Here is a 27681-nt window from a genome sequence, read left to right as displayed (position 1 = left end):
CTTAAGATATTTTTTTCTTTTTCTGAACACACAAACAAACTAATAATTACATCACATCCGTTAGTATGGTGCATCATATATATATGTTGGTTTTCTCATGGCGCGGCTCATATATTCTTGAAACTGGACAGACATAGAACTGTAACAATGTAACACAAGAATTAATCTTTACTTAAGCTACGATATGTCAAGGGCCTTTTGTGACCGTCAGCAGCAGCTTTCATACAGAATGAAATTATAAAAACAGGATATTAACTACACGAAACGTTATGCTAGTCAACGAAAATACTTACCGAAACAATTATCAGCATGAATACCACATTCCGTCTCTCCAGTACCGAACGTGTGGAAGGTGTGATCAATCATTGATATAACAGAATCCGGTTCGTGTACATTCTGGCCATCTTTTCCTGAGAAAAGTTAAGAAAAACTGTTATTAATATGAGAAATATTTTGCTGCACGATTTTCAAAATTATGTAATATCCGTTATGTTTTTAACACAACCATCAAGAATCTTAACACAATTAACTATAATTACAGACATGCAGTATAATTCGATCAACGTGAACGTTTGCATTTTAATGGGTAATTTTTCCTAAGTTTAACAAAATGCCGTGCCAAAATGATAAAAAGATAATGAACTGATTTACCAATGGTTTGGTCCTCGTCGATGAGATAGTTGTACTGCTTATAGCCATCAACCCGGAAACCAAATATCTGAAGACAGATAAAGTGCTGGATATTACATGGTCACATGACTAAACAAGAGGACCATGATGGTCCTGAATCGCTCACCTCTTCCCACATGACCCAGTTTTGAGTATGACGTCGTTTTTTCTATTATTTGACATAGTGACCTAGTTTTTGAGCTCATGTGACCCAGTTTTGAACTTGACCTAGATATTATAAAGATAAAAATTCTGACCAATTTTCATGAAGATCCATTGAAAAATATGGTCTCTAGAGAGGTCACAAGGTTTTTCTATTATTTGACCTATTGACCTAGTTTTCGAAGGTACATGAGCCTGTTTTGAACTTTACCTAGATATCAACAAGGTGAACATTCTCACTAATTTTCATGAAGATCTCATGAAAAATATGGCCTCTAGAGAGGTCACAAGGTTTTTCTATTTTTATACCTACTGGCCTAGTTTTTGACCGCACAAGACCCAGTTTCGAAACTGACCTAGATATCATCAAGGTGAACACTCAGATCAATTTTCATGAAGATCCATTGAAAAATATGGCCTCTAGAGAGGTCAAAAGATTTTTCTAATTTTAGACCTACTGACCTAGTTTTTGATCGCAGTTGACCCAGTTTCAAACTTGACCTAGATATCATCAAGATGAACATTCAGACCAACTTTCATACAGATCCCATGAAAAGTATGGCCTCTAGAGAGGTCACAACGTTTTTTTATTATTTGACCTACTGACCTACTTTTTGAAGGCACGTGACCCACTTTCAAACCTGACCTAGATATCATCAAGACGAACATTCTGACCAATTTTTACGGAGATCCATTCAAAAGTATGGCCTCTAGAGAGGTCACAAGGTTTTTCTATTATTTGACCTACTGACCATGTTTTTGAAGGCACGTGACCCACTTTCAAACTTGACCTAGATATCATCAAGATGAACATTCAGACTAACTTTCATACAGATCCCATGAAAAATATGGCCTCTAGAGAGGTCACAAGGTTTTTCTATTATTTGACCTACTGACCTAGTTTTTGATGGCACTTTACCCACTTTCGAACTTGACCTAGATATCATCAAGGCGAACATTCTGACCAATTTTCACGAAGATCTCATGAAATATATGGCGTCTAGAGAGGTCACAAGGTTTTTCTATTTTTAGACCTACTGACCTAGTTTTTGATCGCACGTGACCCAGTTTCGAACCTGACCTAGATATCATCAAGATGAACATTCTGACCAACTTTCATACAGATCCCATGAAAAATATGGCCTTTAGAGAGGTCACAAGGTTTTTCTATTATTTGACCTACTGACCTAGTTTTTGATGGCACGTGACCCACTTTCGAACTTGACCTAGATATCATCAAGGTGAAAGTTCTGACCAATTTTCATGAAGATCTTATTAAATATATGGCCTCTAGAGAGGTCACAAGGTTTTTCTATTTTTAGACCTACTGACCTAGTTTTTGACTACACGTGACCCAGTTTCGAACTTGACCTAGATATCATCAAGATGAACATTCTGACCAATTTTCATGAAGATCTTGTGAAATGTATGGCCTCTAGAGAGGTCACAAGGTTTTTCTATTTTTAGACCTACTGACCTAGTTTTTGATGGCACGTGACCCAGTTTCGAACTTGACCTAGATATCATCAAGATGAACATTCTGACCAACTTTCATAAAGATCCCACAAAAAATGTGACCTCTAGAGTGGTCACAAGCTAAAGTTTACGGACGGACGGACGACGGACGCTGCGTGATCACAAAAGCTCACCTTGTCACTATGTGACAGGTGAGCTAAAAAAAACAAGTGCTGTTTCTATACACCCCTCCCCGTCCCCGACCCCAACCCCAAACACACACACCTCACATACACGCATATAATAGCATGTCGTTATTTTATATGTTGTAACCTGAAAAATGTCTAAAGTTATTTAACAGAAACCGTTTTCATTCTCAAGGTCACGGTGATTGACCTAATGACCCTAGAAAAAAAACTTATCCTATGAAGTATGATCATTGTGAGACCAAGCATTCACTCGAAATTGGACGGAAACCAATTTTTTTCACCTACCGACATACCGGCAGACAGATCGACTTACAATGAGTAACAAAAAATAGCCACTCTTCTTCGAAATATGGCATAAAAATATGAAATTTGAGAACGAATTTGAAAGGATATAATGTTACTATCTTAATAATGTTGATTGTGAAAAAATATTATGAATTTTTTTTGTATGAATATACTACCATTATTTCCATTACAGAAACAAAGCAAAAGTATAATTAATTTATTCGTAATACCTGCACTCTTCTTGGTTGAATGAAGAATGTTGGTCCCTTTTCTTGCGCATGGTGAGGCAACTTGACATACTGACTAAAGTCGAACGTGTAATGTACGTCGTCTGTCAAAAATCCATCTCCTGCAGCCTGGTCTTGTTGTGCCCGGTTAACAAACATTGCTGTTGACCTTTCCACGCATTCTACGTATAGTTCCCTTTCTTTCCTGGCTTACAGTACATGATTGTGGTACTTCTGTGTTGCAAGTATTTTGTCATTTTCGCTCATGGCAAGCTTGATATCCTGCTTACAGTCCTCGCAGACTTTGCACACATCTTCCTTTGGAGAGGCTATTTTTATATGTGGCAAACAATTTTTCCATATGTCTTTAAACGTTGTTAAACCAACATACCTCTTTTCAGCTTCCATACAACGTTTTACATACTCGCTGTGTACGGACTGCTTTGTGTCCGAGGATGGTAAGTGAATTGGGGCCTCGCCCTCTTGGTGCCGCAGGCTGAGGGAGTCCCTCTTCGTTTGCGTAGCTCAGTATATATTGCACTGCGTCCCTAATTACTTCAGGAGGAAATGCGTTGGGGGCACGTCTACCGCTGTGGCCGTGAACACATGGCTGAGCACCATGTTCTTCCATGTGATGTTTAATGTTTCTCAGTTGTCTGTCTTTAATATCAAACACCACTAGAAATATTTCATGGCACACTGTTACACCCTCAAACACATATTCATATCGTGAACGTTTACGATTTCCCTTACATCTAGCATCAGAGATTATCCTCTTGAGAGTGCCCATAATTAGCATTTCCTTTTCACTTTTTGTCATTTCCCTTACATTAAGAATGTTTGATTCAATCTGGGAAAAAGTAAAATTACTGAAGCAGTTTTTTGTACATTTGCATCCACTGTCATAAATGGTTTTCACATTGTTAATATCACACTGTGGATCTTCACTATTTACATTAGTGTCTTCATTAACTTGAGTTTCTGATTCATTACCGTAATCCTCTGCAAGCGGGGTAGCTGTGTAATATCTTTGAAGACGGGATTCAATGCTAACATCTTGCACCTCCTCAATATCAGTATCAGTATCATAAGTTGCTGCAGAACGGCCAATGTCAGTTTGGTCTGTCAATCCAAAGCATGACAGAAGATCAATTAGCTCCTGTGCAAATGAAAAATAAAACATTTCGTAATTGAAGCATGCCATTGAAATATATTTAATGAAAAAATACTAAACAGGAAAGAAAAAAATAAGTTGAAAAAAAAGTAGACTAGATGATGTTTCGAACTCGAAAATTTCTTCTCTGTAGTCAAACACTCTAACCACTCAGCCACTGCGACGATAAGTATTTAAGCGATGAAAAATTAGGTTGATTTAATTTTTCGAAATCCGTACCAATCCAAGGTCGTTGCAACATAAATAAACGGGATGATTTTTATTGAATATTTCTAAAGCATCTAATTGGCAACATATTCATGTTTGCTTCCGCATTGCTTTCAATCTAAATATGTTCCTATGCATAGAATCTTCGTAATACAGATCTATGCATGAGCATTTGCAAACAAAAATCAGTATTCATATCTGCCTTGTAGAGATGTGTTTAACACTTATCTTATATTCCAGAATGACATAAGTTAATAAGCAATCTAACACCATTATTTATACAATCTAAGCATTTTGACCGGTCCTGACCTTCAACTTTGCTTGAATATTGAATGATTATAGACGTAGATCTCTTGATATTTTGAAAAGTTATGTGGGTAAATCAATTTGAAAATATTTTCTCTGTCATCATTACAAATAATTCTATAAAATATTACCTCGAACGTATCCATTTCTTGAAATTTAATTTTCTTCTGTTTACAAACTGTCATGTGAAAATACGGGCGCCGCCATTTTGTTACGTCATTTCTAACATTTGACGTCATATTACTCGGAACAATTAATTTAACGATTACGGCTGTTTATGCTTGACGCGGCTCATATAGTCTGTGAGTAATTAAGTTTCAAAGCTTTCTTAAGAAACATAGCATTAATTTCTTGATACCTAAAATTTTCTCTTTTTTTGTTGCTGGCAAGTTATGCCCTAGTCTCAATCTGTGACTCTAGTTCCCTCCCCTGACGATCCATCCACTACAGTATATAAAACTGAAATGAAACGAAAGTAATTTATTATGCAACCGGTTGAACTAGTTACGCCCCAACTGGGTTAGTCCAAAATATTAGATGTGCACATGCTCACTGTACCTTCAACATTCATTTTTTATTATTTTACATTTTATTTTTAATTTGCATTGTAACCCTGACATAACCATGCAATACTGGCGGTAGACATCAAAATGTTAAAAATGTTAGGATTGATCCGGGCAAGAACAGACATCTGGGCAAGTATGGATTAATTCAGTCAACGGTCATATGTCACATGGGTTAATCCAGACCATTTTTGATTAAAAAGACCTTTCCCAGTTTGCGTTTTTTTGCTAGAAGAAACCAGTCAATCATGTCAAATCCTTTCTGACGTAGTCAATATCAAATGCGGTAACATTTAAACGTGCTCTGTTTACTTTACGAGTAAAGGTATACACAGCATTTTCTGAATATATTTTTTCATTCTTTCCGATATTATGATGCCTGAAATATAAGTTTGACACATTTTTTAAAGAAAAGCAACAAGAAAAACGAAACGTCCGTACTTTCCATATTGTTGTTATGTGTCGAAAAAGTACGGACAAATGAGTTGATTGTTTGAATTTCTGATAATTGCTTTTCTGTTCTTTTCCAATTATAGCATTTGCCAGTGAAAATGTGGAAAAGCAAGGATTTCCTACTGAGACGGAGTTAAATGGCTGTGGGACAGTTAAAGACATATATGCTGATAAAATTAATCTTAGTGAACATATATGAGCATGAATATGTGTTCGACCACCTTCTGATTGAACATGATTTGTGACAAGTATAATCGACAGTCAGTACTTATATAATATGGTTCTGAGAGAGTGCATATATGAAACTGTTAAACAAGAAGATGAAATAAGTATTGTATGGATGGCTAATAAATTTTGCTGGAAATGCAAGGATAGCAAGCTTATATGTTTAGTAGACATAATTCGTAGAGATACTTTTAAGTTTTGTGGTAATTTTCTCCACTAAACAGAACTACAAATATTATGAACACAAACCAATAAACTTTAGTAAATGTGTCAGATATGTTCTTGTTTACTTGTATCAGGCCGCATCTAGCTGTCAATCCATTTCTTTATATGAATAGGAATCAGATGCATGGTTATCTCCCCATTGGGATCTAGCTCGTACCAGTCCCAACTCAGGAGTGATTCTCTTGACAATATTACTGAGGCAACTTTCATTCCAGCCTCAAATACTCCGACTCGAAAAGCAAAAGAAAAGAAGAAAAATAAATTCTTCAACTACATAAACATTGGTCTGGTGTAGATGGTCTTACTTAAAAAAAACTATACTAACAACTAAGCAGACAAGTTTAAATGCCATTTAGTGCCATGTTTGCATGTCAATGAAATAATAAATAAATAAAATAAAAATTTTTTTTTTAAAAAAGATAAATTTGTCCATACTTTGCCTGCTGTATAATAACTGTCTAGGGATTATTTACCATTCAAACCTGGGGGCCGGGGCCCATTGACAGGTGGGCCAGTGGTCTATTGGTAACACGTTTGACTGTCAATCCAGAAGTCCGGGGTTCGAATCCCTGTCCAGGGACAGGAAATTCCGAGATGCTCTTGAGTGTCTCCCACCTAACTAGGAGGCCTGTACTGGTTCTTCCCAGGAAAGACGGCTTTGCGTGAATCGGTGCTATACAACTGGCACGTTAAAGAACCAAACTGTCTGTTTGCAAAGAGCTGTGCTAAGTTAGCTGGACAGGCCTGTATCTAAATCTGTTCTCTTAATCTGTTCTGGGGGCTTTATCTCACTCTGTTCCTCTGGTCAGATCGCTCTGAATGTGTACTAGTAGAGGGTGAATTTCGCGCCCTATGTGGCTGTGTTTGCTATATGTAAATCATCTTTGAACGTGTTTATCATGAAATGGGTACTATATAAATCTGATTAAATGTGATCACGGTGATGCATACAGAACACAGAACAGTTCACATGATTTAATCGAATACTCAGTACCAGCACATTAATTCGATTAACACAGGAACAGTTTTAACTCAATTAAATATAAGGAACAAGAATGAAAACGAAAACTAATCAAGCTTGTAAATGAGACTACTGCAGAATTGGTATTTTTTGGCATGTTTTGGAGAAATTTCAGCCTCAGAATTGGGAAAATAAGCAAATTTCTGAATTTCGGATGGGGCAGAACCGAATTCGGCCTTAAAAAAATCCCTGCTGTCAGTAGTTTTTGTAACATGTCCGTTCTTTCTCTCTATTGTCCATACTTACCTAGTTTTACCATGCAACAAATTTTCCTATCTTTTTGCAATTTTTCCGACCATTTAATACGCACTAACATAATGGTCAATGCCGAGGGAGATCATCCACGGTTCATAATTGGGATAAAACTTGATATCGGGACCCTTTTGGAATTGCAATTGTCAGGAGTGTAAAAGCTGTCCATACTTACCTGGATCGACCCTATGTCAGGTCTTATTTATCTGTTTATATGACTACAACTGGGCCTTGTATGCCATATTGACTAGCAACAATGACCTCTTTTTTGTTATTTTTGATTACAAGATGAAAATTATGTTTTTGGACACTTACATGTGTATGAATGACAAATCAATTGTGCTTTTGACCATAAAATATGGAGATAAAGATTTATAGAGTATTAAAGTCGTGTCCTAGATTTTGACGCATAACACATTTTTCAGGTTTTTGTGCAAAATAGTCCAAATAATTGGATGTTTCAAGATACAAGATACAAGATACAAATTTTATTTAAAGTCGGTGTTAATATACAGACAACATTAGCTATGTATAGCTATTGACCGACATAAATAACAATAGTATATTTAATAACATAATAAAGATGTACCTATTAAAAGAGTTACAACATTAGCAAATCAAGTTTATAAATAGTACATGATTTATACATACAAAATGGTTAAACCTGAAATACATCTGTTAATCTTGGCCTAGGCCTAAAAGCTAGTTAAAAGCAAATAGATGGTAAAACACTGAACTGAAAAAGAACACTAATGCGTTTTTAGAAAATGGTTTAAGACATCTACCACATCAAATCAGACTTGTTATGGACTGATTAACAGCTGTATTTCAGAAGTCAACAAGAAACGCGGCAATGCCACGAAACCAGGTTTTCAACACTTTTCATAAGAATAAACAAGAGTGCCAGAATGTCACAATATACGCCCGTCACAGCAAATTTCTTTACTCTAGCACCTGTATTTGCAGATGTAATTTTAATTTTGTGGTTGTTTAGTAATCATTGTAATTCTTTTGTTTTTCTAAGTCCACAAAAAAACTCCTTACCAGGTAGAGATACCTTAAAATACACCTAAAATTAGAAAGTAACAACTATGTTGTACCACAGAAAAGTGGTCTTGGTTTTTCCCTACAGTCAATTATAAAAAAGTTACAATATAAGTTATTTATAGTAACAACTAAGGGAAGTTAATCTTAAAAAAAAAAAAAAAAAAAAAAAAAAAAATACAAAAAAAAAAAAATTGTACGTCCACACAGAAATCCTTACCAGGTAGAGATTGGTCAAAATACACCTCAAAATTGGATGTAACATGCATGTTGTACTACAGAAAAGTGGTCTCGATTTTTCCCTACGTCTAGTAATGAAAAAGTTACAATATAAGCTATTTATAGTAACAACAAAGGGAAGTAATTCTAAAGAAGGGAACTGCGCAAGACACTTCGTCTCATGATGGTGTATAATTGTGCCAAGTTACATCAAAATCCCTCTATGCATGAAGAAGATATGCTCCGGACAAAGTTTTCATTCTTGTATCCTTTGACCTCTAAGTGTGACCTTGACCTTAGACCTAGGGACCTGGTTCTTGCGCACGACACTCCGTCTCATGATGGTGAACAATTGTGCCAACTTTCATCAAAATCCCTCCATGCATGTAGAAGATATGCTAACCCTAACCCTAACCTAACCCTAACCCTATTTTTAGTAACAATGACCTTGACCTTGACCCCAGAAACCCCAAAATCAATCCCAAGCTACAACTTTATATAAGTTTTCTATACACCAAGTTTCATCACGATAGCTTATTCCTAAGTTAAGTTATTGACCGGAAACCCTTTTTCTATTTTAAGTAACAGTGACCTTGACCTTGACCCCAGAAACCCCAAAATCAATCCCAGCCTTTGTCTTGATATAAGCTACATACATACCAAGTTTTATTCAAATATCTTTACCGAAACAAAAGTTATTGACCGGAAACCCTTTTTCTATTTTAAGTAACAGTGACCTTGACCTTGACCCCAGAAACCCCAAAATCAATCCCAGCCTTTGTCTTGATATCAGCTACATACATACCAAGTTTTATTCAAATATCTTTACCGAAACAAAAGTTATTGACCGGAAACACCAGTTTGACGCCGCCGCCACCGCCGCCCGCCCGCCCGCCCGACCGACATCTACCCCAATCTAATAACTCAGGTTTTCGTTGAAAACCTGGTTAATAAAAGAAACTTTCTATTTAAGAGCAGACAAAACATGCTACAGACTAAAAATAAAGCAAAGCACTGAGCAACTAAAACATGCATAATTAAATACAAGCAATCAGCACATGAATAATACTGTGTAAACTTAACACAACATGTTTGACAGAGGGCGGAAAAAGCAGGAGTGAACATAACAGAGATTATATGAGAGCAACAAGAACAAAGCAAACAGCACATGCATAATACTAAGCACACTAGAAAAAAAACAAAAACAAAACCATATTGGTTGACAGAGGGCAGGAAAAGCAAAACTGAAAAATAACAAAAATAATTTAATTCGAACAAGAGCATCTACAACTCTGCCTGTCCCACGAGCTAATCAGACTCCGGTACTGATTTAGCCCCTAACATCTCTGAAATGTTGGGGTAATGAGTTCCAGAGTCTGGGTGCCGCGGAACGGAAAGATCTGAGTCCATATCTTGTGCTTCTTACCTGTGGGATTTCAGCAGTGTTGGTGTATCTAAAAGAATAAGAATTACTTTTTATTTTAACTAAATCATGAAGATAAGATGGTGACTGCTTGCTAATTATTTTGAAAGTTTCTATAGCCATATATCTTAGCCGTCTAATTTTTAAAGTTGGGAGTTGGGATTTACTTAATAGCTCTTCATAATCTGAATGATAATCGTTGTAGATGAATCTTAAGGCCCTTTTCTGAATGTTTTCTATCTTTTTAGTATTTACTTCCCCACAGAAATGCCATGTTAAAGGACAATAATTGAAATTTGATAGAATGAAAGAATAATATATATTTAGTTTTCCTAATTTACATAGATGCCTACCAATACGTTTTGAAACATTTAATTGTCTGGAAGCTTTCTTACAAATATTTGAAATATGAGTCTCAAAGTCAATAGTAACACCTAACAGATTTACTTCATCATCACAGTTTATTTCATTTCCAGCCAAATCGAAAGTAATATTACATTTCTTAGTTTTAGGTCCTATAGCTACTGCCTGAAATTTGTCTGGATTGGCTTGCATTTTATTATCTGAAAACCATCTTACCAAAGATGTGCTGTCACGCTCTAAGGTGGATTTAACTGTGTCTAGGTCATGATTTGTTTCGGTACAGCATGGTAACTCTTGACTGTTGCTGTCTCCGTCATGTCCAAATTTATTCTGCATATTTCTGTTAGGAAATCCCCAATGAAATCTGTTAGGAATGTTTTCTGGTACATGTACAAAGTATTTGTAATTATTACATCTCTGATAATTGAATTTATGTTGACATTAAAGCATAAACTTGCCTCGCTGACATTTTATGAACGTATATTTTGTGTTTTGTTTCTGCAATTTAATGTCATTGGCAGTCTGCTGTTTAGGTAGCAGGGTACACTTCGAATTTTGGCCCCCATCAATATTTGTTGTAAACAGAACTTCGTGATTTTGGATGACTGTAGATTAAGGTGAGAGATAATGATTATTAAGTCTTTAGAAAATTTATACAGCCGATACATCTAAAATTCTGATGTCAGTTGGAAAACTAACTGCTGGTAGCTTTGTATGATCAATGAGACACCTTTTCACGGAAAAATTCAAATCACGGAAGGGTTCTGTGCTTGTTGATACTCTGGAACATTTTCGCTATTTTGTGAAAAAAACGAGCTGGATGGGCCCCCATTCCGTTTATATCCTGACGTTCAGTAAGGACTATTAAATTGAGAAATGCAATAAAATTGGGCATTGTTCTTGCAGTGGAATCATTGCAGGCTGTTCAAAAAGTGCAAAATTGATGATTTTGGCATGCTATTTTTCATGGATGGTGTAAACCTTTCATTTTGATAACTTTCTTTATTCTTGTATGAGAATCCTGATCTTGCCATTAATTAAAAGCACAAAACATGCATGCAATTTATAAAATGGCCACCCTAATTCTGCTCATAAGGCAAGTGCAATATTGCGACTCGCTACATGTAAGACCGTCCGTTCCCAAAATTTTCGCATCTAAGTGTACCCTGCTACCATATTGAAACCGGTGTCAGGGTAGATATTTCCTCGCACCTGTTACATAATATTTTTGAAGATTTAAGTCTCTTATTTAAAAACATGAATTAAATTCATCGCATTTGAAATTTCTACATGAATATTAATGTTTAATTTATTAAAGCAAGTAAGTCTGACCAGTCTGTCATGGTCAATGGTCACATGTCTGATCAAGTCCATGTCACATCAGGAGTCCCCCAAGGCTCTGTCCTGGTGCCCCTGCTCTTCCTACTGTACATTAACGATCTTCCTGATACAGTCACCTCCCAGGTACGGCTATTTGCAGATGACACAGCCGCGTACCTTGCAGTTTCCTCCCTCAAAGATTGCCAAAGGTTACAAAATGATCTCCATAACTTAGAAACTTGGGAAAAAATGTGGGACATGGAATTTAACCCCAGCAAGTGCCAGGTCCTTCACATCACACGTAGCAGAAAGCCCATCCAGTTCCCCTTTAAGCTACACTGTCCCCAGTTAAGGATCCGATGCAAAATACCTTGGTGTTGACATCAGCCAAGACCTCAACTGGAACACACATATCAACAGTATAACAACAAATGCAAACAGAACACTAGGTTTCTTTAAATGCAACATCAAAACAAAACACGAAAACGCCAAGCACTATCATACAAAACACTGGTCAGACCACAATTAGAATACGCCTCATCTGTATGGTCCCCCTAACACAAGTTAACATACACAAGCTGGAATGGTCCAAAGATACACAGTCAGATGAGTTAACAAGAGCTGTTACAGGAGACAGCGCGCTCAAAATCAGTTTTATAACATATTTATTGGGTGTAACACCCATGCATTTGTTTGCAGTTTAGTTTCAATTCATCATTTAAGTTTTTGCTTCTTTTTTTTCCCTTGGCTTACTTTGGCTTCAAACTCGCTACCGAATAAAATAAAATATTCAATATACCTTTAGCTATGTTTTGGGGATCAGTTTTGTTGGTTTAAAGAATGCGCAGAGTGTTTGTTCACTTATACATTCTTAGAAAGAGACATTTTTGTTTATTCCGCACCGGAAGTTGATATTTTAAATCGACACCGCTTTAAAATACCCTACCGTACCATCAATATTAATTCCCAACTATTTGATATACGCAGACATCGAGTGTAAAAAATAGTTTAACCTAGGTTTATAGAGTACCATTCAATGCGTGTGTACGTTCAATGTGGGAGAATTAATGCAGACTTACATAAAGCATCCGGACGATTCAGATTTTGTTTACGCAAGTAAAAAGTCATTGCGTGCGTTTCTGTTATTTCATATACGTTTTTATACGCTTAAAAATTATCAGACATGCGTATATGCATTATTTCAAAGCATAATTTATGCTAATACGCATCTTATCTGGAGCCCTGGATCTAGTCCAACTAATCTGACGCGATCCTAGGAAATATTGAGATAATTTTTTCATATGGGCAATATCCCCACTTGATCGCGTCAAACACTCGAAAGACCAAAATAGTTGAAGCAATTTCCGATGAAATTTTCTTCGCTGCCGACGCTTTACATGCTATAGGTTTAAATGCCAATTATTTCATGAATTGGCCAAAAATTCAAATAAAACTTACATGTATCAAAAGGGATTTCAATTCCTCATTGATTTATATAAAAATTATCAAATAATATCTAAAATTACGAATTTTCTGGTGATTTAAACCTATGTATGTACTGTACACGATTAATGTTTACCGTGTATACATGCAATATGCGAAAGTGATAAAACCAATAACAATTACATGACTGTGTACTGTAATTCATCCTCCCATTATTTTGATCCTTCAAAGTTTCGACGTTTAGTCATCATTGCCAGTCACAAATATAAAACAATCTGAACGTCAAATTATTTTGACTAGTATCTCTATTATGACTTTTTTAAACTTTTTTTAATGTCTTCGTTTTTCCTAACAGTAAAATGCAGATACGGGTAAGGCTTTAATAGAGGGATGTAGGGATGATAACTATAAAAAAATTAAATACAGTCAACTCGCCAATAGAGAATCACTGCCAATAGCGGGTCACTTGAAAAAAAAATGTGAATCTCTCTTATACATATTAGAGTATACAATGTTTAAGTATCCAGTAATATAAACTTATCACTAAGCAATTATTACACAAAAGAAGATGGATCTAATCTAATAAGTTTTAGTTCCATGAGTAGATAACTCTTGCAACCAGGTTTCCTGACTTGGATTTTAGCACTCTTGAATTCTTTGAAGTAAAATATTTTTAAGCATACCTGACAGTTTCTTAGATAAAACCACACAAATTTGGTACCATTTTGAAGAGTGAAACACACACTTTCATAGGAATAATATGATTATGAATTTTAGATTGACTTTGACGAAAAAAAGTGCCATCAAGCAGAGGCGGCAATTTAGCCAATAATTTAGGATCACCCATATCAGGGATAATCAAAAGATTGTCTATTCTGCTTAAGGTATTGGACCCCTAATAGTAGTGTTTAAAAAATGGCATTTGCTTGGTATATTCTTAAAGTTGACCATGTTTCGCACTGTGTTGCAAATTTTAAACAAGAAACGCGGCAATGCCACGAAACCAGGTTTTCAACACTTTTCATAAGAATAAAAATGTATACTGAATCACAGTGCACAACTTTAAAGCACAACCCTAACCCTAAACCCTAACCCTAACCTAACCCTATTTTTAGTAACAATGACCTTGACCTTGATCCCAGAAACCCCAAAATCAATCCCAAGCTACAACTTTATATAAGTTTTCTATACACCAAGTTTCATCATGATAGCTCATTCCTAAGTTAAGTTATTGACCGGAAACCCTTTTTCTATTTTATGTAACAGTGACCTTGACCTTGACCCCAGAAACCCCAAAATCAATCCCAGCCTTTGTCTTGATATAAGCTATATACACACCAAGTTTTATTCAAATATCTTTACCGAAACAAAAGTTATTGACCGGAAACACCAGTTTGACGCCGCCGCCCGTCCGCCCGACCAACGACATACCCCAATCTAATAACTCAGGTTTTCGTTGAAAACCTGGTTAACAACTTTTACCGTGCCGTTTTTTGTAAATTTTGTATAATTTATGGTATTTCCTCAAGCTCAAGTAGAGAAAAATTTCAATGTGATGGCCACTATCTAAAACGTTTGCAGAGAATTCATTACAGCATTAATTTTGATAAAAGAAACATCAAACTGTTGTTAAACAATTATAAAACACAAAACAAAACTGTAAATATCATTTTTTCTAGGGTGCCTCAAGAAAACAGATTTAATGAGACATAATTCTAACTCCACCATTGAAAAATTAAGGTCGAATCCTGTGGGTCTGTTTTGAATTTTGCTCACTTCATTCAAAAATAACCTTGGGGCAGAAGTAAAACCTACCTGCATTTCTTCCACAATATGTAATCTAAAGAATGAAGGCAAAATAGAGAACTTTTACCGCATGTAACTCAGTATTTTTAAAGATGTCTAACTCTACCCCTCCTGATTCAGAGGTAAATTCACTTTGAACAGCAAGAAATCGCTTTAATATAAAATGAAAATTTTCAACTTTTGTACAATACATCCATAATAAGTCTTGAAAGAAGTAAAAACTTTATAGAAAAAAAGGAAAATATGGAAAAAAAATTTTGGTCCCAGTGGGGCTTGAACCTACCCCCCCCCCCCCCCCCCCCCCCCCGAAAATTGCAGTCAAAGTAGATTTGTGGTAGGAGCTGAATACTCTTCAAAAAGGAGGTACTCTATTACGGGTCCAGTACTTTAAAAATACGAATCAATGGTTAATTTGATGTAATAATGGTTTGAACTGGCAAATTTAGATAAATGAATAAGGTTTGGTGCATCAATATTTTGATTTTAGTTTTAGATATTGTTGGTGCTAATTATGCTTAGAAATACAACTGTGAAAACTAGCGCTATATTCCTTTTACCTAGTATCTCCCATTTGAAATGTAAACATACTGATTCTCATTATATTCTGCCTTGAAATGTTTATTTCCAATACAATAGTCATGTTTTGTCAGAAAAAAAGACTATTTTAAATGGATAGAAAATATGATAAACTAGGCGACCCCCTATTGGCAAAAGTGACACCCTATTGGTGAATCAGACAAGTTTAAATATTTCATCATAACTTCAGACATAAAAGATAGATTCAAATAAATCAAACATTTAAATGAATGTGAGCAATAATTTCAAGTGTTAGTAAGTTTAGATATCATGAAAGTCTAAACATTCTTCACCACATGCTACAAGTGTTGATAGTGACCCGCTATTGGCGAGTTATCTGTATCAGATCATAAACTAAGTCTTGCAGATAAGCCAAATGAGTAAGGCTACACACTTTCTTGTCTTAAAAATCATACAGTATTTCAGATACCCTACATGCAACACAATAAGCTAGGTTTAAAAGTGAAAGCACGCATTCCAATTTTTTTGTGGTCGCATGATTGGAAATCCTAAATCAACAGGTCTAGTATATTGCCCAATTGGTGCATCATGCACCGATCAGTGTATCATGCACCAATTGGTGTATTCGACAATACACCAATCAGTGTATCGGCTCAGAAAATTTATCAACTGACCATTATTTCATGTGTATTTGATATTTCCGCATCATGGGAAAAGCGAAAGTACAGTCCTCCAAGGTAAAGTTTTCAAATTATTTCATTCTTTTTGAAATGTTTAAGGTATCGTCATGATAAAACATATTCCTATCATGTACTACTTACATATTATCTATTGTTGAAAACAACGATTTCTAGGGTTAAAAAGCACTCATTTTGTTTATAATTTCTCAATGCTACTGCTGCATGTGTTCCGCCATATTGATATTCGGGTATTTCTGAGTGACTTCACCTTGATTCTGCGCCTGAACGCTTGAAAAATTAGCATCTGTCTGAAAATTATGCTAAAGTATACAGGGTTTTTTTTATTCTATAGCAGCAGCCGAATATCGGCCTCGTCCCCCAGCCGAGGATTTCCCCCACAGCCAAGGATTTCCCCTACCGCAGTCCGAAATTCCCCCCTCCGAAATCATAAAACAAAGCAAGGGAGATTACTCCGTTAGTTCATATTGACGCTTTACGATACTGTTTTACAACATCATCGGTTCTGATACCAAGCGTAAACAAGAGGGCCATGATGGCCCTATATCGCTCACCTGTTATCATTGCACTTGAGGACAAGAAGGTCCTCAGAAAAAATATCTAAGTCCAAAGGACAGGAACAACTAAGGGAAGAAATTAAACCAAAAAGAAAAAAAAATTCTTACAAGGTACAGATAAGTCAAAATACACCTAAAAATTGGAGGTACCATCCATGTTGTATCACAGAAAAGTGGTCTCGGTTTTTCCCTACGGCCAATAATAAAAATGTTACTGAAAACAAGCTATTTATATTAACGTAAAAGGGAATTAATTAAAAAAAAATGATTGTAAGTTAACAAAAGAAAGATCTGCTAAATAAATCTGTTGACATAAATGAAATTTCTGATCATTATCTTCATTAGTTATGGAGATATACCCATTTTAATTTGAAATAAAGGGAGGTAATTTGATATAAAATCAGTCCATAGTTATCTACCCTCAATGGCTCAGTCCAACTAATGACAATAATGAAATTTCAAATAAGTCCTATAAGTACTTACTGATATAAATCCATTTTGATTACAATCAGGGGAGGTAATCAGATATAAAATAACTCTGGAACCTACGAATGGATCTGATTTGTCATGGAATCCAAGATTTATTGTTGCTGAAGATATTTTGGAAGTTTGTATCAAATAAAACCATAAATGAAGTCTCTATACGGCTGCATAGGCCAAAATAGCCAATATTGGACCTTTAAGGGGCCATAACTCTGGAACCCATGAAGGAATCTGGCCAGTCCAAGAAAGGAACCAAGATCCAAGTTTTGTGCAAGTTTGGTTAAAATCAAATCATAGATGAAGCTGCTATTGTGCAGACAATGTCAAATAGCTAATTTTGGCCCTTTCAGGGGCCATAACTCTGGAATACATTAAGGGATCTGGCCGGTTCAAGAAAGGACCCGAGATCTTATGGTGACACAAGTTTTGTGCAAGTTTGATTAAAGTCAAATCATAAATGAAGCTGCTATTGTGCAGACAAGGTCAAAATAGCTAAGGGGCCATCACTCTGGAACCCATAATGGAATCTGGCCAGTTCAAGACATGAACCAAGATCATATGGTGATACAAGTTGTGTGCAAGGTTGGTTAAAATCAAATCATAAATGAAGCTGCTATTGTGCAGACAAGGTCAAAATAGCTAATTCTGGGCCTTTCAGGGGCCATAACTCTGGAAACCATACTGGAATCTGACCAGTTCAAGAAAGGAACCAAGATCTTATGGTGATACAAGTTGTGTGCCAGTTTGGTAAAAATCAAATTATAAATAAAGCTGCTATTGTGCAGACAAGGTCAAATAGCTAATTTTGGCCCTTTCAGGGGCCATAACTCTGGAACCTGTAATGGGATCTGGCCAGTTCAAGAAAGGAATCGAGCTCTTATGGTGATACAAGTTGTGAGCAAGTTTGGTTAAAATAAAATCATAAATGAAACCACTATCATGCAGACAAGAAATTGTTGACGCACGGACGTACGAGACGCACGGACTGACGACGGACGAAGGGTGATCACAAAAGCTCACCTTGTCACTATGTGACAGGTGAGCTAAAAAACTAAAATATCAGAGTCGCTAAAAGTTGCAGGAATATGTAATAAAAACATAGTCAGCATGCCCATTCACGCACTGCAGTATGTGAATCACGTACAAAATATCAAATGCACGCATAAAAATCACTTGCTGGGGGTACATGCACGCAGAGATTCGGAACTCCAGTTCAGCTGCCAAATCGCTGTTTATTTCATCGCGCACTTGCCAATTATTTGGTATGGTCTAAAACGCAGATCCGGTCCACGAACGTTATAATTTCGTTTCCATCACCGAATTCTCGGCGTAATTGTCAGCTGTATGGAGGGGTTTGGTAAATGTTTTAGTCGGACGTCACACGGGTCGTGTGCAAAAAAAGAATGGATACGAAACGCAAAAAGGCATTTTAGCTTTAAGAAACTCAGCAAAAGGTTAACAGTATTTTATTTTTCGATATTTAACTGCAATTTTGATACACATTGCATATCTGTAATAGTTTGGGCATTTATTATTGATGGACGAATTTTACCAGTCTTCAGTTGACTGTATGTTATTTCGGACGAATCGTGTTCCGTTCACGAAATTGGGAATACATGAACCTTGCTGAAAACATATTTATATTTAGTATAATATAGGGAGGGGTCTTTTGATTCAGAATTTCCTATCTTAACTTTGGAAAAACATTTTACATTTTCTAAAATTATCTCATCTGTTATACCCCACCCACGAGAGTTCTGTATATACCGTAGATACCCGTGTATAATGCGCACCCCCGATCTTAGTCCAAAATCCTGGGAAAAAAAAAAAAAAAAAAAAAAAAAATTTTTGGTCAATTTTGAGGTGGATGGAAAACGAAAGTAGGGTTTACATCGACACCGGTAATAAATTTTATCTCCGCGGCGGAGAGCAGCATCGGGTTCACGGTACTATCGATTTTTGTTTTCTCGAAAATAAAACCAGTAAATTATTGTTATATTTGTTGTTTTACCTTTTTTAATTCACTATTTTGAATAAATAAATAGCAGCTGATTCAATATTTCGGAATGGTATCTTTCAAAATGACATGAGCTTCTCAATTCAAACTGATAACAAAAGGTGTGATAGTCTTTTTGTCACGATCATAAAGCCAGTACTTACCGGCAATTAACGTGTCACCTCGTGTCAATTATGTTGTTCACAGTTTGATCTCGGTTAAAGATAATTCTCGATCTTTAATTAGTATTATAATTTTTGTGATTTGTAAACATTTCTTTCGTCAAAATACTTTTAAATTTATATGAAATTAATTTTGTTTGAAAGAAAAATAAACAATTCGATCTTTTACGGAACGTAACGGCAATCTTAGATTTTAGCGGAGACAGTAAGCGCGGGGAGTAGTTTCCCTTTACCAAAATGGCGAACATCGGTAACAAACTTGTTTTGAAGTTGGAAAATTGTCTATACCTGTGTATTATGCGCACCCACGATTCGGGGGTGGTCCCGAGGGTCAAAAAACTGCGCATTATACATGGGTATCTACGGTATATATATAAAAAAAAAACAAAAACAAAAAAACGACGTACTATACAAATTTCAGTAGTTCAATAGAAAATTTTCAGATCTGCGATGTAGTGTACCCCCAAATTGTGAAGTGTACCCCTATTTTGCAAAAGCAGGGGGTACATGTACCCTCAACTTTAAAAATGAGTGGGCATGCTGATAGTTTAAAGTGTTTATTACCGTATTTTGGTGTGTATTGGTCGCGGTAATGTATAGTCCGCATCTAATTTTTGCTCTGGAAATGGTCGGAAAATTTAACTTCTAGCGTATTAGTCGCAGTTAAATTTCGGATTTTTTCCCCAGCAATATTTAATATTTACCGGCCAAAAAGTTATGGCGGCGGCCATATTGATGCCGCGGACTGAATTATTATCAGAACCTGGTTGGTGGAAATCGGACAGTGTTGTTTTCGTTCCCAACCGTTTCGTACCAACAGTAGTATCGGTAACAGATTATATCAAAGAAAAGCGGCTTTTTGACACTAATTGGCAGCAGACGGTTTGCGTTTACATTCTGTTATCATGCAAGTTTAAGTGTGAATTGTTTGCACAGCAATTATAACACCTTTCCGTGTCATGTAATTAACCGCGTTCTTTTGATTCTGAGTAAAAAGATTAACAAAATATTTCTTTTTGGATTTTTTTCTTTTATTTAAAAATCAAAAGTAAAAAATTATCTTTCAAGTTTTTTAATACGCTAAGAATTAGTATAAACAATGTTTGGAATGGAGGACGGATCTGTCCAGATTTTATCCAACCCGGAGTACATGTCAATGGCGTCCAGTAAAACGAAAGTAGGAACAAACGTAATTCAGACTGCAAAAACATCTTTGAATTAAAGTCATTCGTAATTTTAATAGTCTGTGTGGGTTATTTACGATATATTTGATTGAAAGTAACCGCTATTGGTTGAAAAGCCGCCGATATTGATATTTTTTATCCATTTTGTTCGTTCGTAACAGATGCACGTAATTTTGCGAGAGCTGCGGTCAGAAAATTGGCCCGAAAAAAAAAACTGCTGGCAATGTTCTGTCGTATAGGTCGCAGGAACTTTTTCAGGCAGCAGAATGGGTAGAAAAAGTGCGACCTATACATACCAAAATACGGTATGCATAATTGTAAATTCCCCCCCCCACCCCAAGTGAAAAAAATCCCCCAAAATTGCTCGTCGCGCGCTATTTTCTTCCCCCAATGACAGGCAGGGGCCCCTTCCCCCAGTCGTAAAAAAAACCCCTGGTATAGTGTCCAAAAAATGACATAAACCAAAACATAAAATTACCGCAAATTATTTTTTAAAACAGTTATCTATGCAAGTGCTGTAAAAACTACAAAATAAATTAATAAATGCACCCATGATATTGTGATAATGCATATTTCAACAGATTGAATACCACGGAAAGCAAGTCAGAAAAGGACACGTTACTAAAGCCCATGCTAATCTTCACAGAGAGAAGATAGATATAGACAACTATATTGAAGATCAACATAAAAGGAATGCAAGCTATAGATAATTATTAACCAAACTCCTTGATACACCTTTGATTTATATAACATATTGATTTTTATCATTAATAAAAACAACATTAACATTAACTAACTTTGATATCACTTCTTATTAATTATACAACTTTTAAAATAACTTTGAAAATTACGAGGTTTCAAAACTGACACTGTGAAATCTTATTTCTTATTTTAATTATGTCGCTACAGGTACACCATACATATTCAAGGTAATACCACAGGAGTCTGAAATTCTATCAATAAGACCATAGAATTCTATCTTTACAAAAAATACCCCCTATATATATAAAATAAACACCAGGAATGAAACGTCAAAAACCCAGGGTCCCCTGAAAATACACACGGAACACAGGGTGATCGCAATTTAGCGAGCGTAGTGAAGAAATAACACTAAAATACACCTACCACACTTGACAGTATTCAAATCTGATACACTTTACAAGAGTAATCAGACATTTTCTGAGGTTTTGTGAGATTTTCAGCTGTCGCCGAAGCCATTCGCTGACGTCAATACAAATACACATGTCAATCAAATTTTGCCATGCTGGGAAAATTGTGTAGCTTTATAAGGTAGATCCGAATCCAACATGGCTGCGATTGTATAAAGGCAAGGAAATTTGGGTAAATCACTTTTGTTGGGGTATTTAACTGGTGTCCGCTTACCTGTCAATGAATTGTAATCATGTGAAAGTACATTCAATGTAAAAAACGCAAAAAACGCAGCAGTCTGTCTGAAAAAGATGTTATGGCGACAGAAAATGGCTGATGTCATCAACAACATATGAAGGTATCGGAATGTGGTTATTTCTGTTTATCGAAATATTTTGTTTTAAAGTGGCATTCTACGGGTTGATACACCAAATTGGTGTATTGCTGAATACACCAATTGGTGCATGATACACGGATCGGTGCATGATGCATCAATCGAGCAATAGACCTGATCAAGAGTTTGCAGGAGTTATCTTTCCTGTGGTTATTGCTACATCGACTGTATGTTCAACTTCTATTATGACTGGTCACTCCCTTACGTTTGTACATTCTGGCATGATGAAGTTCAGCGACCTGCAAATAAGTTATCACGCTCTAAAGGAGCGAATACTTGCATACTGGTACAAAAACATCTGCACGAAAATCATTGTTCTTCTCTTTTGGAACAGCCGGTGCAAATGGCGTATTTGGTTAAAGGGAAGTAACTGTGCACTACCGAAAATAAATCAGTATGTTATAGGTCACAACCATCTAAATAGTTTTCCCTATATATTCTATATAAAACTGACATTTTTTAAAGAGCTTCCAAACATAGCTAGACCCATTTCAGAGAACAAATCCTTACCTCATTTTAAAGAGTTATGATAAAACTGATATAAAATGAAGAGAAAAGTAGGGGTCATTATCTTCTAAGAGATTTCTCTGGTCACATTTGCTTACTAGCCCGCCCGCTTAGCTCAGTAGGTAAGAGCGTTGGTCTATGGATCGCGGGGTCACGAGTTCGATCCTCGGGCGGGGCGTATGTTCTCCGTGACTATTTGATAAACGACATTGTGTCTGAAATCATTAGTCCTCCAGCTCTGATTCATGTGGGGAAGTTGGCAGTTACTCGCGGAGAACAGGTTTGTACTGGTACAGAATCCAGGAACACTGGTTAGGTTAACTGCCCGCCGTTATATGACTGAAATACTGTTGAAAACGGCGTTAAACCCAAAACAAACAAACAAACAAACAAACAAACATTTGCTTACTGTAAACTGACATCAAAATCACACTGCTGTGACCTGGAAGTACTACTCATACTACAACTGAGATTCACTTCACCAAATACAACCTGCTCTCACATTTTTCCTACCAAAATGTCACAAATACATCCACAATGAAATTTAAACAGAAACTAGCTTTAATTTAGACCTCTGTTGCCATGCCAAGTGAAAAATTAGTGTTCAAATACCTGGCAGCCATTACGCGACTAGACCAGATGGCTCCCACGCTGGTTCCTTTAGTATAGTTAAGCCTTATCGTTGATAACTCCATAAAAATCACGTAAATCAGGTCCATGTCCAGACCGAGGGGGTTCGTGCCCCCACCGCATCCCCCTCCCCAGTTGGCTGAGAAGTAACCTATACTCATAAAAGATGTGGCAAAGGAATATTTTTTTCTCAAAATTAGCCTAAGATCAAGAAACGCACTCAAGGCCACTATTTCATACCTGTATTTCAAAACTGACCTCCCAATCAAGGAGGGATCGATCGAGTAACTCCTCCATTGCCTCAAAATTTAGACCTCAAAATGCACCAGAGGCCACCATTTCATGCCTGTATTAAAAAAATTTCCAGGGGGAGAACCCCATGATTCCCCTAACGTAGACAAAGACACACCTCGAATACCTACCCGCTCTCAGCGCTTGCTGTGCACCTCGGAATTGACGTCTTTGTTCTAGATTGGTACCCCCAACCCCCAGTCAAAAATTTCTGGAAGCGGGCCTGAAAATGACTTTTTCGTATCGGCTGTAAATTTATGTCAGAAATTAAAAAGCAGCGACAGTAAGCTTGTGTATGTTATTCGGCTATCTCCAAACACTTCTTAACGCCCTCGTAAAGCGCTCGTAACTCAAGGTATTGTATCGTCATGGATAATCTATTTAATGGCGTCTTTTTCGACCAACTGCACCTGATAGCCCACAAGTTGTCTTTTGCTAAACAACATGGGAAATATACCTTTTATCCCTTGCCAACCGTATAATATCTCCTTTTCATCAGACTTTATTTCGTTATAAAATAAAAAAAAATATGTTTGATATTTCAGCGATGAATATATAATTATTTTAGAGATGTCTACTAGCTTTATGTTCAACTTTAACTCTAAACTTTGGCCACATATAGATCTACCATCTTTTGTATACATAATAAGGAGTGTACAGTATTTTTTAAAGGTATATTCAAAGAGCAAATTAAATATATATAACAATTCTATTCAAAGAACCTTTCTACTAATCAACTTTTCAACTTTAATTAATATCTTTAATTAAAATACATAACCTCTGCGCAGGAGTATTGTCAAACCAGAAGGGAAAGAACACTGTTAGAGTTTGCAAGAAACAAGGTCACACTTGTGATAAGAAAGTAGAGTTCTCGCCTTCATGCCGTGATGGGAAATTACAGCCATAATTGTGATATACATACCTTAAAGGATACAAATTATGTATCTCTATAAAGACAACCTGTATCGTACTGCGCTAAAGCTTTCAGTGCGATTTTTAGAGAATTTACTGTTATGTTTTCATTTATTTCCAACACCTTTTGATGAACAGCATCCACCAGTAAATATATACAGCAGTAAAAGCCAACCTTCAGTTGTAATTTTTAATTTATTATCATTTCAAAATACCGTCGGTGCAAATTACCAAAAAGTATAAAGGTTTATTTCGTCGGGGTCGTTTGAGCAAAGGCATAGTCCTAACAATTCAAATGCCTTGCAATTCTGACAAACCGTTGAACCTATAGCTCGGATGCAAACGGACAGGTGTTAAGGGATTTTAAAGAGTATTTCCTTCGCTGTGAAACAAAAAAAAACGGCGCTTTTTCATCTAAAAACAACAGAGTAAAAACATTAAAATCCATCCATATAAAACAAATTCATGTTCGTTGACACGAACGGACGGAATGACAACTTCAGTGACATATTCCCGCCAGTTTCAGCGTGGCACAATAAGAGACAAACAGATTCGTCTTCAGATAGGTAGAAATACGTAAGTTTATATACTTTACGAGAACGTTAAGGGGTGGATTCTTCAGCCTCAACTTACGAGGACATTCACGAAGCGTCGTAAATAACGAGGCTTTCGAGATATCCGCTACGAATACCTTACGTACACTTTACGAATATCACAGGACTTGAGGTACGTTCGAGATAGATTGTTTTGAGCGACTTTGATGCTATCAGAATTGCATCAGTCTAAAATTGATGGTTAATTGTTTCACGCATGTATCACATGATAAACACAAGGATTATTAATATTTGTAAATGTTATTATGCTTAATGATGCCCACATATGACCCAGAATGTGCACCCCTGCACAAGTGTGTCCATCTGTAACCCACTACATACGTTTGATTACTAGCCTAATGGTTACTTACTCTATGACTTTGGCTACTTCGTCAGTGACAGGTGTCCATTTACGACCGAATACATACCTTCTTTTGCCCAGTTTCCCTAGTAGAAACTACTATAGCTTCGGTTCCTGCTTACTTGTGAAGCAATCACCCTTATTACCATATATTATAATTGCATTAAAATTCATGGCTCCTGTAGATCCTGCAGAGTTATGGGGTCACAGGTCATCATAATGGTGATATTTTGCTGTATTTGATTCCGGATCTGTACACGTATTGGAAGTTGTGTATAATTCAACATTGTGTAAAAAGAAGTTGCTGTTTATAGTTCGGTATTTCGGCAAATGAAATCTTTAAGTTAAATTATTATATGTCATGCATTTTGTATTTTCTAATTAACCACTGTATGATGTTCTACATCCTCTGAAAATATAAAGAATACTACGTATTTCCATGAATTTCCTTATTCTAGTTTCTAACTAAACTGCATGATCGAGATTAAATGCATAGTTCTAAAGACATGCATTGTTCCTTTCATGTGGCATTTCTGAAAATAGAGTTGTAATGTTCATAATATGACAAAACCTACAATTTTAAAGGATCCCAGTACCTTCGAGAAAGCCAATCTAATTTTAACAGTGTTTAAGGTTCATTTATTAAAAAATCTATTAACACTGACATTCAGCTTTTGTCTAAAATGACCAGTCTTTGTAGTTTTGTCATATTATAAACATTAGAATATGAGTTTTTTTTCTAAACTAACTTAAACATGCCAATACAAGAAAAATAAAAGAAAGAAAAAAGCACACCCGAGCCGGAAATTGAAACCGGGCCGCCGTGGCAATAAACATTTTTTTTTGCACTGTTGACCAATACACCACCGAGGAATAATTACTTAACGGTCGTTAAAGATAAAGTATTATAATTCAGGCAACCTCCGATCCCCCGTTTCAAATGCTTTTCAATTTGGAATGGCAAAATTGGTAAATTAATTAATTCTTATGAGTTACAATATGTTATGATCTGTCAATAACCAAGTTTCTTGAAAGGCCTTCTTAGGAAAAACAAAAATAATACTTCCTGTCTCCTATTTTAATTTTCGGACGATCTGGAGATCCGTGCCTTTAAGATATTATAATCATTTCTTAGCTCACCCGAATAGTCGGGGAGTTATTAGTGTAGGTGGATGGTCATCGTTCATCGTCTGTAGTCTATCACCCACCAGTTTCATAAACTTTGAGACTATGTCAGAATTACACAATGCTTGTTCTAGAACACTCCTGCATGTTCCTTTCTCAAGAGAATTCAAATGGGTCTATTTTACCGCTTTTATGGGCAGTTACAGCTAAATATATGGACAAACTTGCTTGGTACACTCATTTCCAGGTCCCCTGTAAAGTATGTTCAAAATAGAGATGTTGGCCCCTTTTGCGGACACAAGAGTTAAAATTAGAAATACCTTGAAACAAATTATTTTCGTGAACCATTTGACGGAACTTCATCAAACTTGGTCTGTGGCATTATTTTAAAGTTGGTCTGTAGCATCATTATAGGATCCTCTCCTCAATTTGTCCAGATGGTGGCTTTTGGTCCCTTATAGCAGTTTATACTAAAGACAGTTGAAACCATTCACGACCCAGCGTGTCATACATATATTCAAAGTGAAACAGTCAAAGTCAGATAAGCGACTTCTTGATATCAAAAATGAAAATGCTTATGATCCACATTATTCGCGTAGTTTACATGATAGTGAAGAAAAAAAAACATGTATCTTTGTATCTTTATTTTAGATGTTGCTGTTTTGAAAGTTTTTATACGAGACGTACCAGTGAATATTACGTTGTTATAAATGTCTGAACATTTGTCTGTTATCATGTATGACAGGAAATCAATATAATAGGCAGGACTTCAGAGGCAAGATTTTCAGTATTTAAATTCCAGTTCTTATTACAAGACAGATGTGAAATAGTGTTGGTGCAAAATTGAAATAAACAAGGTATAAATCCCTGAGTAGTTTTGTTATATTTTCTGGTCCATTGACCGAGTTCATTCATGTTTATGTACAAAGGAATTCCACTTAAGCCACTGTTACGGGTCTTGAAGGTTGTTGCAGATGTCCTCTCGTGAACAGACTCGGTCAAACCAAATCTACTTTTATGTTTTGCTTGGT

The 27681-nt window shown here is 36.1% G+C and overlaps 1 protein-coding gene across 7 annotated transcripts in view; it reads right to left on the bottom strand.

Annotated features, from left to right (window-relative positions):
* Positions 1 to 26110, bottom strand: part of LOC123563085 (uncharacterized) — a 77148-nt gene extending 51038 nt beyond the window's left edge. For 3 of the 7 annotated variants that reach the window (XR_008368061.1, XR_008368071.1, XR_008368072.1), the window contains exons 1-4: positions 22437 to 26108; positions 10699 to 12201; positions 10123 to 10150; positions 5053 to 5153 (exon numbers count right to left, since the gene is read on the bottom strand). Coding sequence is in view for 1 of the 7 variants with exons in the window: in XM_045355662.2 (XP_045211597.2) it covers positions 294 to 410; positions 652 to 718; positions 3011 to 3166 (340 nt within the window). In the remaining 6 variants the exon portion in view is untranslated. Of the gene's footprint in view, positions 1 to 293; positions 411 to 651; positions 719 to 3010; positions 3172 to 5052; positions 5154 to 10122; positions 10151 to 10698; positions 12873 to 22436 lie in introns of those variants that run through there. The other 4 variants (XR_008368064.1, XR_008368070.1, XR_008368065.1 and 1 more) reach the window with 4 other exon arrangements.
* Between the last annotated feature and the right edge of the window lie 1571 nt (positions 26111 to 27681).

This window comes from Mercenaria mercenaria, chromosome 2 (assembly GCF_021730395.1).
Source record: "Mercenaria mercenaria strain notata chromosome 2, MADL_Memer_1, whole genome shotgun sequence".
Lineage (NCBI taxonomy): Eukaryota > Metazoa > Mollusca > Bivalvia > Venerida > Veneridae > Mercenaria > Mercenaria mercenaria.
Note: the sequence above shows the minus strand (reverse complement) of the source record. Positions and strands in the feature narration are given on the sequence as shown.